The sequence below is a fragment of the Neolamprologus brichardi genome, chromosome 20 (assembly GCF_056152115.1).
Source record: "Neolamprologus brichardi isolate AB-2024 chromosome 20, ASM5615211v1, whole genome shotgun sequence".
Taxonomy (NCBI): domain Eukaryota; kingdom Metazoa; phylum Chordata; class Actinopteri; order Cichliformes; family Cichlidae; genus Neolamprologus; species Neolamprologus brichardi.
Genome location: NC_142123.1, coordinates 6,372,384 through 6,393,777, shown reverse-complemented (window position 1 = coordinate 6,393,777; position 21,394 = coordinate 6,372,384). Strand labels below are relative to the sequence as shown.

Here is a 21,394-nt window from a genome sequence, read left to right as displayed (position 1 = left end):
TATTATGCATGGGTAAAAACCATGCATTGGCGGGCCAGCTGAGGCCCCAGTCGGAAAGGGACAGATTGACCCAGCCAGACCCATCAAACATTTGTTCGCTCCGCAGCACCTCCCCCAGTCCTCTGAGACTGAGGGCAGCCTGCTCTCTTGCATGACCCTGGGCATAAGTCCAGCACTATTGGTTAATATATGTGGAAGTCAGTCGTTTCTGCTGAAATATTAATTTGGACACTTCCAGAACTGACATTTAATCAAATACAATAGACTTGGATTTGAAGTCTGCACTATTATCTTAGCAAATGCCCTAATTACAGTACTAATATATTTTAGGGGGGGCAGTTAAACAAAATGTAAACCCGCTAATTGGTCTATTATGTATTTATAGAAGTTATACAGAAAATATATTAAACTGTAGAAAGTCATTTCTTATTTCTAGATTGATAAGACAAGGTTAGAAGAGAATATGAGGGGTTTTAGTAATTATACTATCTGATGTGTTGACGAGCTTCTCACTTATTTGGGCAGTTTACTGTGACAGCAAGCTCTTTTGACACAATACATACACTGCAACTTTAATTCAAAATTACCTTCTAAAGAACAAGAAGCATTTATGGATTTAAACAGCACTGTAACCATGTCAATGAGAAATAAAGCTTTGTACATTTTACAGCCGTACAAAATTGATTCTCTCAGAATAGGGAATGCTAGCTTTATTGATCTGCTCTGTGCTCAATACATATTACAAAAGGCTCACAATTACCGGCTTTCTGCGGAAATTTCATTTCAGGAAATATCGATCCGATATGTTTGTACATTCATTGTTTTTAAGCTTGAAAATTTTAAGGCTTGTCGAAAACGATGTCTGTGCTTTGCTTTCTCTCGGCCGACAGACGTGTCCGCGGCTCTTCGCTGATGATTAGAGCACAGAGGAGGTTGAAGAGGGCCAGATGTATCAGCGTCTCTGTTCAGTCGCTGCCAAAGTCACCTTTACTGGCCTCTAAACTGTGTCCATACCAATACCCCACGTTGCACATCCACTCCCCAGTGCCCAAGCTGTACGTTTCCTCCCTCTCTTCAATCCCTGCCACTGATGAATGACAGCTCACTTAATGTAGTCACAGCTGAGTACAGCACAGGGAAGGAGACTTAGAAGGAGGATCGCTGGCAAAAGCTCAGCAGCCAATCTCCTCCCAGCTTGACTGCAGGATACACAGCAGATGGGCCTTTGGTGTAAAAAGGATGGATCCACATGAAGCAGCTCGACAGTGAGCAGTTTGTTGCAGGACAAGAGTAATGACCATAGTCTAATGGTATGTCATAATAATTTAAATAAAAGACATAAAAGGTGATTTAACAAAGAAAGGGTTTTTGTTAGGGGTTTGTTTGTTTTTCCTAAGTGGTCAACTATTACATTATATAAGGCGAATCCACGGGCGATCGTGGCTCAAGAGTTGGGAGTTCGCCTTGTAATCGGAAGGTTCGAGCCCGGGCTTGGACAGTCGGTCGTTGTGTCCTTGGGCAAGACACTTCACCCGTTGCCTACTGGTGGTGGTCAGAGGGCCCGGTGGCGCCAGTGTCCGGCAGCCTCGCCTCTGTCAGTGCGCCCCAGGGCGCTACAATGTAGCTTGCCATCACCAGTGTGTGTGTGTGTGAATGGGTGGATGATTGTGTATAGTGTAAAGCGCTTTGGGGTCCTTAGGGACTAGTAAAGCTATACAAATACAGGCCATTTACCATAACTGAATTTTAGGGGTTCGGACCCACCAGCCAGGCAGAAGGTGGCAGGAAAACCTAAACTGTAAGTAAATAAATATGGTCCAACTACAGTTAAGAACAAATGAATATACCCGTGTGATGACACAGTATTCAATGGTAATACGCACAAATGACTGATCCCTGCTCATCAAAGCTTTGCCGTGCGCTCCAACGTCCATCGCGCCTGGCTGCTTTGCACCACAGCTTCAGCACCACCGCTTTTATCTGTCAGTCTGGTCAGCGAGCAGTGATTGACCCTCACCTCTCATAATGCCAGAACTACGTTGACCATACAGGCTTCCCTCTGTGAAGTTTGAAATTTGTGAACACATATAGATCTCTGCAAAAACTGACAGTTGAGTGAAAGTGAATTTTTAATCATCCGCTTCCAATTTTGACTTAACACGCCGATAGCAGAGCCCTTTTTTCTGTCTGTAGTTGGCTAAATAAATTCTGACCACGAGAGAGAAGAAAGGAGACCGTCTCTTTTGAACTTCTATCCGGTCGCTGATTTCTTTGATCAGGGCTCATAAATACTACTTTAACCAGAAATCACTAGGATGCTGCAGGACTGCAGATGAAGTAATTACTTTATAATCACATCTTCCTTTAAGAAACTGAACAAAAACACACGTTAATGCCAGCAGCAGTCATCTGCAGACCTATTTACATTAATTTTACATTACAAAACCTGCCATAGCATAACTGATGAACACCAGACTTGTATGGATTGGTGGGTCTGTGTTCTTCCTCGTTCTTGAATAGGTTTCTATTTGTTCCCTACTCATTTGGTTGTGTCTAGTAATCCACGCTAACTCTAGTACACCCATTGTGATCTTAATTAAAATAGGTTGTGTTCATTTATTTATGATTATTTTGGACAAAAAATGAGAATAACAGATAAACATGAACATTTTAAATTCATGTGATACCAAATAAAGCTTTCTATATTCTCAGTATTACGACCTAATCCTGCATAGAAAGTGTTGTTCTGAAGAAACAAGAGTGGACACCAATCTATCAACATCTGTTTTGTGAGATATTACCTAACGAAAATGATCAAAAATAATAGAGCAGGGAACACATTAACAAGACAGAGTCTACCTTGTTGAAAGACAGATGAATGCTGATGAGATGATAGATGAAGTGAAGAAGCTAAAAAAAAAAGAGTTCAATGTCAGCAGTCAATCAGTAGTCTGCACGTGTCTCCTGTCCTTTTTTGTTTCTTAGCCTCAGCGAAAAAGACACTGAGAGCATGGAGTATAGATTGTTTGAATGTGTGTGGTAAGCACAGGTATTTAACCGTTTTAATTCATGACTCACAAACAAACAAACAAAAAGAAGAAGAAGAAGAAGGCCAAATAGAGAAGCAACCATTAAGTGATTAAGTTTTAAAAAAAAACGTCATTGCAGAACACAGCTCATGACCATTTTTGTTCGACAACATCTGTTAGGCTGGAGCTTAATTTAAATTTGTGTGATGGGAATACAAATGACACTCTAGCAAATTAACACAATGAGCATATGCGTATTAGATCGCAAACAGCTCAATCACACATTGCCAATTCAGTTGGGTGCATCCTCCCTCCCCTAATTGGAGCTCTTAGGAATCCAGCATCTCATCTCCTCCTCTTCCCTAACAAAGGTTATGTGAAATTATCAGCCAGCACAAGAGCAGAACAAGAGGATGAGGCTGAGGGATGGGAAATACATGCAAGACTGCAGATGTCTTCATCTTCACAATTTCAGTGACACTAGCTGGCCACATATATCAGTCTCCAGGCATTCTTGCAGCTATTTTCTTAGATGACTGACGCCCAAGAAAATTCATTTGAGGACAGGAAGGAAAGGAATGTGCGACGTATTGCTGGTGAGAAGAGAAAATCAAATATTGCAATATTTTGTACAACCATGATGCATTCAGTAGATCTGTCTCTGCGCTGCAAGTATTTGAGTAGCAATCGACTCGGATGCAGGAAATGTAACCTTGTTGTTTCACCCCTATTACACGCAGTCAATATTTTCATTTCATCTGAGGCCCCTTTGCCAGAGAAGCTCAGGAACAGCTTCCCGTGTCTTTGCAAACAATCTGCACTGGTGCAAAATGAAGCATGACATGTACTTCCAGATACAAGTCTCCCCGGCCTGAGCACTAACTAGCTATTACTCTGTTGTCATTTTGTAAAATCCGAGCTTCTTTTCTCAATCACCAGATTATCCGGCACCTTTGTAAAGTGGATTGTCTCTTATTAATCCTACAAACAACACGGGATAAAGCTTTTTTTTTCCCAGTTAAAAATGGCACAAACTAATTTTATAAACGCCTGTCAGAACGGAGGTTACATTTTTTAAATTGATTTTTTTCAGGAAGACCAAAAGCACTCAGTTTGTGGTGAATTTTTGAAAATTAATTATCTAAATTGCAGTTGGCAATTATCATCCAGTGAGACAGCTTGGTCGGCTGCAGTTCTTCATTTCGAGGGTTTTAAGGATCAAGGTAACTTCAGAACTTGTGTCATGATCACACTGTGAAAGAGGCTTATCAAGAGACACTCAAAACATGTGGTGCTAAGAGGAGGTGACACTGACTTAAACCAGGATGTGTTGCAGTACTAGAGCACTTTGTGCATCAAAGTTTGCCAAAAAAGAAACGATTACATTCATCGGCATCACGTTCTGTGAGCATTTCACCCTGGGGCGGGACCGGGCATTAACATACTTGCGACTCTACTAACAGTTTCATGAGTCGCGAGTCTTTCTCTGCCTTCTTTTAAGCTAACAAATGTGCTTCTCTGTGTACCTGAGCATCCACGAGGAGGTGCCTCATGAGGGTCATGGACTTCTGCAGCGTCTCCTTCTCAGGAGGGGGAAAGGCATGCTCCTCCTGTTCTACGGCCTTGGGTCCAGTCACCATGAAGTTTGCAATCTGGTCATTCAAGCTGTTCAGAGACTGCACAGCTAGAGGGAGACACAAAAATAAAATTTAAAAAAAAATCATCTTTAATAAACAGTAAAGATGCAAGCTTGTCTTTTTTCAGTCTGTTTCAGTTGGTGAGTAAGAATATTAGTTATTATTGTGGTGGATTTAACATAAACTGAGTCCAGGCATGCTTAAATTGATCATAAAGTCATTTCCATACTAGGTCACCACTCATTTCTTCTTCTATTGTGCATGGATTACTGAGCAGGAACAACAAAGATAACTCAGTGGGAGAGCGCGCTTTCCTACTGTCACACTGTCACTGACTTTCTCCGTCAACGCCCTCTCTTGTCCAGAATGTTCCATGTCGGCCTGAAAGCCATCCTGTTTTTGTTTCCCTGTTCTTGCCCTTGTGTGTCCCTGGCAAACCTCTCCTTCCAGGTTTCCTCTCCCACATTAAAAACTCGCCTTCCCTACTGTACATCCGCATTCTCTCAGACGCACACACACAGACACACACACTTCCTCAGCACTCTTCCCATTTACCATTAACCGAGCCTGGGTCCGCGAAAGGTCGCCGCAAATATTTCCGAGTCCACCCACATGGTGGAAATGTTAGATAATTTACGAGAGGCAAAAAAGAAGCAGGTTTGGTGCTTTTTTAGGATAAGTGTGGTGTGTATTTTGTCAAAGGCTATTACACCGACCCCCTAATGCCTCACTATCCATCTTTCCTGCAGTTAAACTTCTCTAAAGCCTCACACTTCCAACTCTGGCAGTTAAAGGGAGACAGAGGTGAAGCGATGAAGGATTGACCTTGTGTCCATCCGACCTTCTGTTATCTTAAACAAGCACGGATCCACTCAATCTCACCTGTTTCGCTTTAAACGTGCACTGGCACATTTCCTACAAATAAAGAAACCCAACCTGCTGAATCTAGAGGAGCTTGATGATTTTAGGGCAAGTATCTGGATAGGGTCTTTTCAGGATGCAAATAAAAAAGCCTCTTTTAGACACAAAAGCCCACGCAATGAAAGAGAGAGAGAGAACGTAGATTAAAGTGTTACATAACCAAAAAAAAAAAAAGAAATCTTTCACAGTGGCTGACATTTTCAAGCAAACACGCATTGAGTAGGAAATTTGACAAGTCGGCGCTGAAGGCGGCGGAGATAAGAAGGCAACAAGGGGGTTGAGGAGGAAGACTGTGTGCCCTCGAGGTGAGAGTCAAGAAGACGTCAGAATAATGAATACAAGAGTAGGGTGCTTGTCGCCCGAGTTCACAGACACTCTAGCCAGTTCAGCGCTCTAAACACTCTCTTTACACGTAAACAGACAGACTGCAGTAAGCTTGAAAGTTTTTCCTTTACCCTTTTCAGCTTATATCTAATCGGGGTTGATTCAAATATAAAATGCTCCATTTCTTCCTCGCGCTAATTTCTGCATATTTGCACTCAAGTGGAAACCACACAGAGTCACAGTGTTTATGAAGCTGGTTTGCCCCTTCGGCAAGGATGTTAGTTCAGTTGCTTCCTCTTAGTGCCCTCTACTGGCTAAGTAATGGACATGCAAGAGAAAAAATAATTAAAGCACCTCAGAAAGGTGGATAAACCAATAAGACAAAGTGCTTTACGTGATTTTATTTTTCGTGTTATTGTTATATGTGCACTCCTTTTCCCACTGATTATACTCTGTATACTAGATTCCATGATCCATTTTTTTCCAGGTGTTTCTGGTTTGGCCCGATGAGCAGGAAACTGTCTTTCCTTGTCTCTTCCTCCTTCTGCCCCAACAGCTGTTTATGATTGTGTTGTTTAGAGTTATGTTTTGTTTCTGTTTGATTCTGATGGACCCAGTACTTTTGGCAGCTTAGTTTTTGTTAGGTTTACTGTTAATATTTGTTTAAATTAGACAAAGGATACCAGACTGGGGAGGAAAAGTGATTGAAGTGATGAGCTGTTTTAAGCCTTGTTACATGACACTTTAATTTTTGTGAGAATGTGTGAACTGTAGCCTCAGCTTCCTGTTCTTAGAGCCTCAGTCAGTGTGGTCTTCTGCAGCTGTAGCCAATCTGCTTTAAGGTTCAACATGAGATGCTCTTCTGCGTACCTTGGTTGTCTTGAGTGGTTGGTTGGCTCAAAGCAGTCTGGCCATTCTCCTCTGACATCAACGAGGCGCTTCCGCTCAGAAAACTGCCATTCACTGGACATTTTCTCTTTTTTGGACCATTCAATGTAAATCCTAGAGACAGATGTGTGCTAAAATCCCAGCACATAGTTTTGAAATACTCAGATCAGCCCATCTGGCACCAACTTCAGTCACTCAAATCTCTGCTCCTCTGATCGTGTTGGACGTCTTTTGTAGAGTCCCTTTCTGGGGGTTGTAAAAACCCTACATGATTAAAACGTTTAAAGACACCATAAATACGCTAAAAAAAAGCACACAAAAACAACACAAGTGTTTTTTGAAGAGACAATAACGTGACTGACCAGTTGCAGAAGTGACAGAACGCAAAACATGCCAAGGAGATACGACTGAGATTCACTTAAAGGACGCCGAGGATTCTTCGATGTTGTGATGGAGAACAAGATGCAAGGAAATGTGTAAAGGCATGATTCGTATAATACATAAAACATGCTATTAGCCGTTTGCAACATTTTTTTCTAGTTCCTTTTGTTTTATTCAGCTTCTCTTGTGTTTTGTGTGCTTTAGCAGCATTTTTACCCCTCGGCTACATAAGGCTGATGGTGTATTGTTGCCACGCTGCTGGGTGGGCGGGCAACATGGACACCAAAGTTTGTGAATGCAATAACTCAAGAACGAAGCAAAATACGAGTTTCAAATTGCTACTATAGGTGTATCTACTGGAAGTGTTTCAATCTCAGTGAATTCGACCACAAAGTCAAGGTCAGAGGTCAAGTTTTCTGAAAATCTTATAAATGTGATAACTCGATAAGGAAATCACCTAGGATTTGAAATTGATATCATAGTGTATGTACTAGGAGGCTGAGGGGTACCACTAGCCAGTATTTTTCTATTTGTTGGTGTTTTCTGAAGTCGCAGTGGATTTGACCCCACCTTACCTAATGGCTAATATCATAGCTATGTAGGCATGCCCTCATTTCATACCGTTTCCCTGTTTGTCTCCCTCTATTGTGTTTGTGTTTGCGTAAAGCTTTAACCCTCCTGCTTCTATCAACTAACCTGCAACTCTGAGACACAGAATACCCACTACACTGTCAGCCAGATTGTTCTTTCTCTGTGTAGCACTAACACTACACCTAATATCCACTCAGTAAGTTTGGTCCCCAGTTTAGTAACTCTTCATCTCACTGTGCTGCGGGTTCACAACCTTCTCTCCATCAACCAGCCAGCATCCATTAGTAGCACACTTTCTCAGCCTCCCACATCCTGTTGGCCTGCGTAGGTCGCAGCTACACACTGCTGCCTCTTCACCCTGCCGCTCTCACCACTCGACTCATCTGGAACCAGCTTCTGCCAGTTATCACTGCAGAAGTCAAAAACCTTCTTACACCAAATGCTGCGTGTCTCTGTGTCCTATCAGCTCAGTTCCTAACAAGCTGCACTACAATGAAGCAACTTTTATCATAAATTCAAACTTTCAACATCATTGGAAACATAAATTCAATAATACGCTTACTATTATTATTATTATTATTATTATAAAAGTGTTGCACTGGATAACATACTACTGAGGGCTGTCTTTGTCTTTTTGTGTTTGTCTTTGCGCTGGCATGAAAGAGCAAAATGTCAAATAAAATGCAATCCAGTACGACACCATTTACAACAACCTTACAGTGAAAACAGACTGAATTAAACCTCAGTAAAGGAGTTAAATAGATCATAAAAGTTGAGTTTACAGTGGATGTGTCAATGAATGAATTGGATTGTAAATCCAGTGCCAAATACTGAGCACATATAGCAAACTAAACTATAACCCACAGTGTCAGCCTATTATGACAGAAATAATCTACTCGTTCATTGCATAAGAAGGCAGCAGCTGAAAGAAGATTTACCGCATTAGAATCAAAGGGCTCTACGCCGCACGGCGACAAACTCACAAAACAGATTAGACGTATTGCCACTGCGCCGTAAGCACCGCTGATAAAGTCAAAATTTGTAGCGATTGATCAGCAACGCTACACTATGTGTTGAAATCGATACGAGTTCTTTGCTGCAGCGCACACACAGCAACCTTTACCCTGCATGTTCAACATCGGGGCTGGAGCGTTCGGCCGTCAATACTGCGATCATTAAGCCTCTAAATCAACGAGGTGCAACAAATAGTTTGGAGGCATTTTGTTTTACTGAGAAACGATTAACCAGATTAATGAAGCACAAAATCAATGCGTTTCTTGAAAGGTGTTATCAACTGAAATCAATTCAGAATCCACAAACATGCACAATTCATCAAGGACATCTCTCTCCGCATATGCACTGCACTGTTCTTCGCCATAAACCAAATAGCTAGGATTATTGACTATAGATCTAATCCTATTACCTTGCTCAATGATAATAACTGAAGCTGCTGCTTAGATGACCTGAACTGTTTCTTCAATAGGAAAACGTTTCAGTATTATAGTATATAATATATAAAAAGCTATAACCGTATAAAACATTCCAACAGTGGAAATTCAATAATATTTACTTATGACATTGTGCAAAGTAACCTAATAAATCATCACAATGACTTTGCTGGTGAGGATAAGGATGCAAAACACACCAAACTGCAGGGATTGTCATTCAGTGTCTTCATCTGAAGCCTGAAATAGATCTCACCTGCAGCTTGCCGTCAGCAAATGTGAAAACTGATGAAAGTGAAACAGAAGTGTGCAAGTGGGAGACGGTGAAAAAAAAGATGAAATTGGAATAGTTAGGTTACAATAGATGCAACAAAGATAAAAATGTCACCCCAGCTGGGCCCCAGCACTTTTTTCCTCTCTCGTTTCCTCATTCTGTCTTTTCTCTCTCTTTTTTTCCCTCACTTTTTCCGTGTGTCACCAGTGTCCTCTCCTATAGAACGGGAACGGCACAACAAATGAGGAGGAGAGGCCACAGTGGCGTCCCATCGGGCCTTTATCTCGTCAGGAGGGAGAACTGCCAGGGGAAATAAGATCACTACCAATGAAAAAAATATTTGAAAGAATATTTGCAGCAAAGCTAATGGGATAAGGTAGTAGTCGGGCTAAAGTCAAGATAAAAGGGGCTTATTTCATGGGAATTGAGCGCGGCACACATGAAATCACGGTGAAATGTTAGGAAATATGAAAAATGATGAGCCCAAAATCCATTGCTTATATATGCTGCTGTACACACAAGCAGAGCAGTGTCATACTCACCCAAGTTATTTATTTTGATGTGGTGCAATATGCATAGAAACAATACACATAACTGTACACAGCATGTAAATTAATGCGGATACTGTTTCAAATTGTTTTTTGGGGGTTTTTGCAGTCATGACCTAGAATGTATTTTAGAAGAGAGGAAAACATTTGGTTCATTCTCTTAGAATTTAGAATATAATTCAGTCCAAGCAGTGAATAACATTATCATACATTTCTTATTCTAATGTAATCTCTTGAGGAGGATTTCTAGTACAACTTTCTCTATTTGCCAAGGGAATGGAGCAGGACAATGTTGAAGTGTCAAATCTCCATACCGACGAACTATTTTTAAGAAACTGTCATTTTCATGATAAAGATCTGGAGCTGGTACTTTTGCTATTTTCTAAGCAGTGGCAACACACGTTGATGCATTTTTAGCTTATTTGCAGCACTTGTTTACCGATTTCTGCAACAAGGGAAAAAACCAAAAACCAAGTCTGAGTAGTCTTAATAGACCAGTCGCTTTTTCTAAAATCATATTTTTCACAGGAGTTCGCTCTAAGGCACTTAACAGCTACATAACAGGGGCACAATTCTGTGTCTAGCCAGGGAGCAGTCATTCTGTGTTCGCACTGCTGAAACTAATTAGTTTGGTGCTCAACTGGAAACTTGTGGTTTAGTTTTTGCACAATTAAGCTCAACATAAAATGATACACCTCTTAAACGTCTGGCAAATGGAGCAGATGGACTATATGAGCTATATTCAAATATGAGATCATAAACAGCATCATTAACATTTTAATCACAGTTATTTTAGGCAATGGGAAACTTGTCAGGTCCCGAGAAGCATCTAGATGTGAATGAATAATTATGAGTATGTAGTTTAATAGATTTTCTTGTTGCCACGGCGAAACTTTCACTTTAATGTCACATTTGGCAGGACGAAATATTGACTAAATCTGATCTCAACGTGCAGCAAAAAAGAAATAAGTGCAGGAACCCACTAAGCAATGAGTCACACGGGCAGAGTTAAAACTGACCAGACGTGAGGTATGTAGAAGCCGAGTGGTGCAAAATCAGACATTTTACACCATAACACTAAAATACTTCCATAGAAAAATGATTTGTCTTAGTGGCAGTGCTAATACAACACTGCCACCCAATGGCAACAATAAAACACCACAACACTGCCCTCTGTACTAATCCTAATGCCTGTGAACTAAATGTTGTCCAATGCTGTCTACAGCAGGCACATCATTTAATCACACTGTAAAATGAATGCAAATCAGGCAAATCACTGGGGTGAGAAATATTGCCGGGATTAACCTCGTGTAACGTGAAAAGGGGCACAGCAATTCATCAAGTCGAGTTCAAGACTGCTTGGTGGGATAAAGATGCGCGATCATTAACATACGCACACGCACAAATTTAGCTGTGTGCCTAGGCGATGCAGTTATCGAAATGGAGGAGAATCTGGTAAATATTTTAACACCGTGAGCAACAAAGACATCAAGCAGGACAAAAAGTGACACCGTGGATCACTCTGTAGGTTTCCTTTACCGAACGATGGAGGCGATCTCAGGCCGTATTCATAAAATGATTACTCTATTACATCTGTAATGTAAATTAATCCTAATCAATATGAGGAGTCCTACTCTTAATTCACAACATATCAATGGACTCATTCTAAAAGATGACGAGCACACTGTTGCCACATTATGCATCTAGAAAATGCACATAATGTCATCCCACCTTTGGTACCCACACACGATTTACATGCAGATGGTAAAGAGACCAAAGCGGTGGAGGAACACACTTCATTCGTTCGGCGGTGCCAAACCCTGGGGGTTCTGTAGCTGTGGAGCACAGAGCACCGAGCAGAACGCTCATCTCTGCAGAGCTCATTAAACTCCACTAATCATATCTGTTGGAATGGGTGGAATAAAGGGAGAGAAGCAGAAATGGGATGTGGTTTCCTGGAGGTGGTTAGATGTGAACTTAAAGTGTGTTGTGTGCATGTGCATGTTCTAAAAAAAATAAAGAAAGAAATAAAAATCTGGCACTGGCTCACCATATCTACCCATTTCTCCATGCAGCGGCGAATCTACCCCCCTCAGTTTTACATTTCTGTTTCTGCCGAGCCTTTCGTCGCTCTCTCCTTTCCTCTCTGTCCTCATTCTGTTGTTTTTCTGCTCCAATTGTATCAACATCCTCAACTGTTAGATGAAGGAATTAAAGGGCAGCTTCAGGTGATTTCAGCACCAAAGAAAATAATCTGCTAACTGGACACAAAGACGGGCGGGATGAAAGCGTGTGTATTCACTACATCCTCTAATAACACGGCCTCATATGCGCCGTTTCGGCTCATAAACAAATGCTTAAGTTAAAAGGAAAAGCCTCATTGTCTGTTGCTTTGTGGTCTGCTTGTTTTTGATTTTACTCGCTGCTAACACAAGGCTCTGCGAAAACAGGAAGGATTCAATCCACGCATTCCAGAGCGAAGGCTAGATGAGATTGAACCGCTATGTCAACTCAAAACTGTTTAGCTTGTACGCCTTGAGAAGATTTGCGGAGGGTTTTTACAGATACTGGGTGGTCTGAGAGCATCCTGCGCGCAACGCATCTCTGAAGTACAAAAGCTGTCTTTGTAAATACCGTCAAAGTTTGGATCTAGGACAAGTACCTGGAGGCAGACAAATCTTCGCCTGTGCTCGATGTAGAAACAGACGATCATTTGTTTGCAGAGTCTGACAGACAATAATGATTAAAATATGAATCCCAGGGTAAAGACCTCTGGCAGACGTTCAAAGTTTAAACTTCTGTTGACTCAGAAAACATTATTTCACATCCAAATGACAACTTTTTCTTCAACACAGTGTTCTGCTGCACTACATTTTTCTCTATATTGTGTGAATTTTTAACACAATAATACTCCCACTGTGAAAACACTGCTCTCTAACAGGACTATGCACTTTCACTGAACTCACATGAACAGTTAATGGCTAACAAAAGCATCAGTAATGTCACGTAGCACTGGAGAGAGCACCCAAATGCCGGATGCAGAGGCAGGAAAAATATACAGAAAGCAAACCCTCTGTTGGAAAAGAAAAAAAGCAGATACAGAGAATCCCATTAGCTATTATAACTCACAAAAAAAGACACACAGGGAACAAGAGGTAGCCTAACACAGGGCAAAAAGACAACCTGACAGAAAGGAGAGGGGCAAGAGGCACCGCAGCCAACCAAACACAACTGGTGAGTCACAAAGGAGGGAAATCAGACTCAGGTGGAGACAATCAGGGATGGAGGCGGGTTGAGGTGGGCGGCTCGGTCTAAATATCGACAGTATTAGTACCAACGCTGGTACTGGTATGTAGTGGTAAGACTACACACCTTTGGAGCGGGAGTCACAAGTTAGATTCCCACCCGATATCCAGTAAGATTCCTGGCTAGACCTAAAAAACCAAGCCCTGGAATGGCGCAGCTACGTCTTCAGCCTGTCCGCAGCTCGGACACAAAACAGCTAAAAACTCATCTTTTTAAACTTGCTTTTGGTTGATTTTTATTTTTAGGTTTTAGCTTCTGTGAAGCACTTTGTGATTTTTATCTTGAAAGGTGCTATATAAATAAAGTTTTACTTACTTACTTACTTACAAGTATTTCACTACATGTTGTACTCTGTATAATTGTGTATGTGACAAATAAAGGTTATTTGTTTGTTTGCTTGGATCAACGCTAGCGCAATAGGGTCGATACCTGTTTCTATCTGAATTAATTATTATTTTTGGAAATGAAAAACTACACCTCAACCAGACACTATGTCTTTTTGTGCTGACTGTCATGTCTATTTTATGTTTATCCTATAGCACATTTAAACAAAAGAAGTTGTTTTACATACAGGCACATTTACATACCAGGTTTCCACAAACCCAGTTTTAAAAGCTGAAAGGTGTGTTTTGAATTTGCAAACTGATGACGATTCATCTCATAAATGAGCCTCTGCTCTGAAGTATAAACGTCAGTAATGATCGGCACTGGTCCTGTGTTAAATTTGCAGTGCTGGAAGTAACACAAAGACAGAAAGTCAAACAACAGGACGCATGCATTGTGAAGCAATTTCTAAAATAAATCAGGAAAGAAACACAAGAAAGAAAAGGAAAGTAATAAACGAGTAACTCAGGTAACACCAAGGAAACCAAAGGAGACACTCGGCAAGCATGAGCATTCAAAATGTCAGAAAGAATATCAAATAAATCCAAACACAGACCAAAATTCAACAAGTACAGAAGAAGAAGCTGGGTAATCCAGGTATCTAAATAAATAATACAGTATTATGTATTTAGATTCCAAGATAAATTCTCACTCTCCACAAATATTAATATTCACGGAATATACAGCGTGTACCGACAAAGGTGTTGGTCAGTGAAAATGATGGCAGTCTAATGTGAGTAGGGGGCGGTATGAATAACACTTGACAAGACCATTTGCTTTCACTGTCATCCCTGTCGATTTAGCTGCGGGGGCTGGAAGCCGCTGCTGCCACAACACAAACAACAGGGATTACATGCATAATGACCGTCCTCCAACAGGATATGTGTTTAAGTTTAAAATCAAAGGTGCGTTTCATAAGGGGGGCTTTTATTTAAGGAAACCGTTCACTTAAATGAGATTAAAATCGTTTCAGAGCATTAACAAGTCCTGTCGGTTAAGCTGCTTTTGTTAAAGTTTTCCTGCAGCAGTTAAAACGACACGATGGAGATGAAGAAGTGCTTAAGTGATGCTGATTTAGTTTTTTTCATTTTAGATTTACATACTTGCTCAGAAAAGTTATCTGAGGACAAAGGTGTTGGTCATGTCTGTGCATCTCACTCTGGCTTCGGAGAGAGAATAAAAACGGTGTGAAGAAAATAATCTGGATGATTTGAAGTCAACTGGTCATTTCACATTTTTCAAATTTAAATATATTTGAACTGAAATATTTTCAAAGTTTGTTTCCTTCCGAGCAGTGTCACAGAACTTGCACTTGAGTCAACACCGGCTAGTGTGTGACAAATCGTCGGGGTCAGCTCAGTCAGTCCTGTGTAGTTTCGCAGCCTGCTGTGCTGTGCAATCCTAACACCTCAGCGTGAGTGAGATTACTCCCTGAGGCAGCAGGGGCCTCTGATAATTATAGTGGAAGGTGAGAAGTTAAGCCTCGACACATCCGAAAAATGAAACATATTCCTCTAACCTTAGCTGGACAATAAAGCCCATCGACTGTATTTAAAAGGAAAAGCCAAAAAAAAAAGTGCAAGTGACACATTATTGAGTATTCAGCCATCCATAAAGATTTCCTTGCTAATCACAAAGAGACAAACATACATGAGAATGTATCTGCAGTCATTTTGCCATCTTCATTCTTTTTTCAGGCTTTGTATAGATGTGGGGAGATGCACGATGGTGTAACTTTATTGCAGTTTATTGTTTAATAACAGCATTTTGGTTATTTTGTAAGTGATTTAAGTGTTAGACACATGTTTAGTGAGAGCTGTTAATTATAGATTTAATTTTCTGCTAAAGGGGAGCATTTAACAGGTATTTTCATTAGAAAACTGCGTTTCCCAGATTCCTTTGAGGTAGACGAAAGTTACTCTGGGTTTAGCTAGCAAAAAGAAAGTTTTCGGGAAGCCATTGTATGTTGCTCTGATGTCGAGCAGTTTATTTGTTGTACATTCCCCCTTTTTGAAGCCTTATATAAAAACTATCGTTTCTACAATTGATGTCCGATCCATTTTTTTGGCTAAGTGGATTCGCCACAACACACACAGCTGTTAAAGGCACCATATGTTATTGAATGCACAGTACAGTCAAAAGCAGTCTAGCTACTGGCCTTTTTTCAAATTTCATAGTTTAATCTGCAACACATCAAAATATGATTTTTTTTCTCCCTTTATGTAGGGAGAGTTATAAAAAGGAATCACTCCCGAATTCATTTACTATACGTATTTCACACATAAAAAGTATCAGAGGGAAAAATGCTGTATTCTGTCTAGAGCTTCATCAATATAGGATTATTAAGACCGATACCACTACTGATAATATATTTAATATCGGACGATATTCTAACATCTGGTAAGCAGTGTTGGTCAAGTTATTTGAAAAAAGTAATCAGTAACTAATTACTGATTACTTCCCCCAAAAGTATTCCTGTTACTTTACTGATTACTTATTTTCAAAAGTAATTAGTTACTTAGTTACTTAGTTATTTGATTTACAACAAATGATTTACAACCTGAATAGGTAATAAAGCGATAGATCTTTGAGCCCAAATCTATTTTTTCTGCATAATCCATCATATAAAATGTAATCAAATGGAAAAGTCTCTTTTTAAAACTTGTTTTATTAGTTTTAATCTTTTAACTTTATGCATGCAACATTCTCTGACTGGAAGAAATTTGTAAACAATTGTAAACCTATTTTCTGCACATTCCAGCACATAAAATACATAGTTTTTTGTGTTTACACTCACTCTTTCAAATAGATGCAAGTAAAACACAGCAGAAAATAAATAAAAGCAAAGACTCAGCGGTCATGTTGCTCTATTTTCACCTGTATCAAATTACCTTTTTTGCTATAGTAATCCCTTACTTTACTCGTTACTTGAAAAAAGTAATCGTTACTGCCCATCTCTGCTGGTAAGCCTAGTAGTTTATTTACTTGGATCAGATCAGCAGGTTGTCGTGTTCTAGTTTAATGTTTTATGTTGTATTGTGAGTGCCCCCTGGTGGGCACATTATGCAAAATCAACACCGATGACATCGTGGAAAGGAGTGCATTCTTTACCTTTTGATTTTCAACTACTAGTACTAGTAGTAGTTATAACTACTGATTGCATTACTTCAGCAAATAGCCAATCCTGGCCGGAAATACTGGCTCGCCGATAAATCAGTCAGGCTCTGACCGTGTCCAAGAAAACATGGAAGTCAGCTATTTGTTAGTTAGACTGATATTTGAAATTGTCAAATGTCATCAAAACTTATTTGGCAATATTTCAGTCAGCTGAATATTTTCTCAGATAATTATTCCTGAAAACTTCTCATTTCGTGTCTTCATAGTCACTGCAGAAACTACTGCTTCACTTTGAACGTGCAACACTCGTTCTATAATCCTGTATGTGTTTGGGATTAAAGTCTAAGCTTTTATCGCTCATCAATGATCTCTCGTTTCACAGAGGAAAGCTCAGCGGAGATGGATTGTCTAGATGGGAGAGCACAGATGCCTGAAGTGAGGATTTAGAAACAGAAAAGTGAAGGATTACAGACTAGGATTGACGTGATTGGCAGAAGAATCAAGCTGCTGCTGCTGCTGCTGCTGCTGACACATCATCCACCTGCCAATGAAGATAAATGCAACCACCACAAAAAAAAAATAAAGAAATAAAAATAAGCGTCATCTCAATACCAAAGCATGTGAAAAAAGCTGTAAAACAATCACAACTACAAATATAATCAACTTTGTGTTTGGTGAGGATTACAGTGGCCTTGTCAAGGAGCCAGAGGAGAAAATGTTGGTTCTTAAATACAGCTCCATAAAGTTTAACTGACAATGTCAGGTTTTATTCTAAGCTTCTCAGTGTGAACTGTGCCTTCAGCTTATTGTACACTGTGGAAAAAACCCACGAGTAAATTAATACAACTAATGTCTGCACTCATTTATCCCTATGCAATTAAACTTAATGTGTAGTCTGCAGACATGTTGTAATTAAAACAAAATAAGAAGAGAGGTACAAAATAAGAGTGCAGGCTTCCGTCTACTGGCTAACATCCAACATTGCCAACTTGTGGCCACCACTGTGCAACCCCACAGCCTCATAGGATGATCTCCGAACCGCTGTGAGCAGATGGTTGGTTTTGTGCACTTGTCCCCCACCCGATGTCAAGAAAAATCAAGTCCCTGCAGTAAGTTTCACTGCGGACAGTTTATTTTGTTGTAAGCAATGCCTGTCAGCAGCAAAATCTAACTTGGCTGCTGCTGCAAACAGAGCATTCATGCGGCTGCTTCAGTAACTGAATGTGCAAAGCAGAAAATGCCACACACTTAATCAAGAGCTAAAAATTTAAATGATTCCCCAAAACTAGGCAAAACAATGCTTTAGCTGCATTCACATGTGTTAAAATAATTCAGTAACATTTTATCTTTTTAATATCAGCTCCCACATGATACAGTATTTAATCAGATTAAAGCAACCCTCTGGGCCCATTATAATGTTATTAAGTAATAACTTAGTCCCTATGATATTAGTCCCTTTGTTTAAAGATTTTAGAAGTCCTACTTTAAAAAAGCGTGTCTGCTCATTGTGCAAATATACAAAGTCCACCTCTGAAAAACAAATAACTACACGTGTTTCATCACACACCAGCAGAAAATGGCAGCATTTATCAGTTTATAAACTTGTCAAGCTCCTTCTTTCAAACACATGTGATGCACAGTCTGCAGCCTGCCACCTGTCCCCTCCATCTCTACAGTGTCCATCTATCAGATTTGAAAACAGGCACAAACTAAGAGAACTGCAAATAGCACAGACACCGCCTCATAGTTTGCCAGGTTAAAATATATATATGTACTTTCACTTTTATATGTGAACATTTTACTTTTTACTAAATGCTGAGAAAATGTTGCGTTTTCCATCTAAATGTTAAGTACGACTCACACAAACTAGCATGCAATTGTTTAGCACGCATGAACTAAACTGCCTACTGTTGCACTGTCCAGTTAATCAACCACAAACATTAGCATTAACATTTGGTAATGGTAAATAAAGACCCTGTACCTTAAAGCAGCCTTATGTGCAATGTTCCCTCTAATTTTTCATGTGTCTGAGCGAACACACAAACTCCCTGAGCGGTCCCTTGGACCACTGTGAGCAACATTAGACGTGTGCACTGTGGTCACGCCAGCATCGAATCCATCCAAGTTACATGGTTTATTAAAATAATCAAATTACAGCATTTACATTTATGTTAGACTACTTTTAATTAACTGCTTTAGCCCACTTACAATGAAAATTTAAAAAAAAAATTGTTCATGACCTGTGTAGGATGTTAACACTATTGGAAGTAAAAATAACTTGAACTCCAATTTTGAAAACACAACTTTCTTTTGGGTTTTTTTCATAAAGCTCTGACTTGCATTATGTGTATGAGTCTGTGGTCTGGGAGAGAGTCCTGTAACTCTCTGTCTGCAAAATACAGTATATAATAACCAATGTTGGGCAATTAATTATATAGTTACTTCTTCAAAAAAGTAACTGAGTTTTGCAAACAACAAAGTTTTTGTAGCTGTTTACCTAAAAATGCAGCCAAGGCGTTTTTTTTTAAAAAAAACATTTCAAACTATTTACAGAAAATCAGCTGTTCTGCATCAAATTTGATGCCACACAAATTATTTGTGCCACTCCAAAAATAATTTCTGTCCACTATGAAATAAAGAAGAACATCAAAAGCCTGATACCTGCAGGCCTGACAACAGGAGATGTATCACTCCTGTAACACCTGTAACATTCAGCAGTCGCCTCATTGTTCTGACACACACAACAAAACTATTGACTACACTACACACTAACTACACAAGATTTGCGCTAAACGTCGCAAATCTCTCACATCTCAAAACACCGCCGTCACTCCTAAAAACTGGTATAAAGTCCACACTTTTTCCGTCAATTGTTCCGTCTGTCCTGCTCACATCTCCAATGGTTGTTCACGTTGTTATTAACGTGGCTTCACTCCACATCAGCCGCTTTGCTAGCTAAAACACCGGTGTCGGCACATAAGGACGCTGTCATAGCCTGTCAACGACGTTGATTAGCTGCGTATATTACTTACTAGCACTGCAAAACTGAATTGTTAAAGTTTTAATTTTAATTTCAATTCAGGTTAGATTTTTTTGCGTGCCAGCAGTGCGCAATTAGAGGGAACATTGCTTATGTGTATTGCTTTCCTCTGTAGTTCAGTATAGTAATCTCAAGACCCCTTGGCAGCTAACCGTTAGCGCTCCTTCTGTGTTAGCTTAAAAAATCTCTTCATCTTCTCCTCTTACCCATATTTTTGTAGTAAGAGATTTCCTTACTTGAGTTTTAGGTTTGTTTCTTTGTTTGTTTCTCTCGCTTTTTTTTTCCTACAGTGGAAATGTTTTCAATTGCACAGCCTATTTCCTCTCATTTGAGTTTGGTTAGCCTGCCCTCTCATATCCATTTCAAAACAGGCTATTTGGTTCAGTGGCTGCTTGTGGCTGCCGATAAAAAAGCACAATGTTTAGAGCAAAATTGGCTTCCTCAAAACACAAACAGAAAGATAATAGCGCAGAGTTTTGTTTTCATTTCCTAAATCTGGATAAGTAGCTCTGAGATTTCTGCCAGCACTTTAACACAGCAGATACATTTGACTGTGCAGATTTTACTAAGATGATTTGGCAGCATTTTTTTCTTCTTCCAAGGATGGTTCTTTAAAAAAATAAATTTAAAAAATAGTTCAAAAAATAAATAAATAAATAAATATATGAGCTATGTCTCTGAAGAAAAAAGTGGTTGTTACACTTTGTGCTTTCTGTTACTGGTACAATTAATTTTTTAAACTTTTTTTCAAGTAAATGCAGACAAAACAAATTCAAAACAATTCATTTTCTACATATTAGCCATACTTTAGCATATTACTCCAGAAAAAATATTATTCTCTACTTAATATATCCCTTTAACACATGTATAGGGCATTATATCATATGCTTTACTGGCTTTTAAAAAATTACAAGTTCAAGCTTCACATCTAAATAGCTCAAGATATAATCTGTGCATTTACATTTCTATTGACCTTCTGTTAAAATGTATCCCAGTACTCCAACAGTTATGAGTGGAGCAGCCGAAGGAGAAGTTAAATATTACAGACTGTATTAACTGTGACTTCTGTATGAAGCTCCAAAGTACCGATCACATCACAGCACCATGTCCTTGAGGGCACTTGTATGGTACGGGTTCATTATACTGCAGCACTTTCCACACTTTCTGCATCACATCTTCACAGCATCAAACATGCTCGCGGTTTAGGCTGTCATTCTCCTGTAGATAAATATCGTCAGACTACAGGTTTATGTTCTTTTTGTTGTTTTTTTTCCCCCGCTTGCTGCTTCTAAATCTGACTCCTGTGAAAAACGATAAGGGGGGAAAAATAGCACAACAGTTTTAAACATATGCAATCTGCATTCACGATCACCTCCGTGTGTGACAGGCTGTGCTGACACAAACTTTATGTTGGAACTGGGGTACACTAGAGGATAAGATGTGCCAAGAAAGAGCCTGCTGACCCTAACTCTGTTTTCAATCAGGCTCCTCTGGCAGCGTTCAGATTTA

General features: G+C 39.8%; 1 protein-coding gene across 2 annotated transcripts in view; it reads right to left on the bottom strand.

Moving 5' to 3' along the window:
- kazna (kazrin, periplakin interacting protein a) overlaps nt 1-21,394 on the bottom strand; it is a 192,900-nt gene that overhangs the window by 162,583 nt on the left and 8,923 nt on the right. For both annotated transcript variants that reach the window (XM_087833675.1, XM_087833676.1), the window contains one exon: nt 4,556-4,713. In XM_087833675.1, coding sequence (XP_087689801.1) covers nt 4,556-4,713 — 158 coding nt within the window. The remainder of the gene's footprint in view (nt 1-4,555; nt 4,714-21,394) is intronic.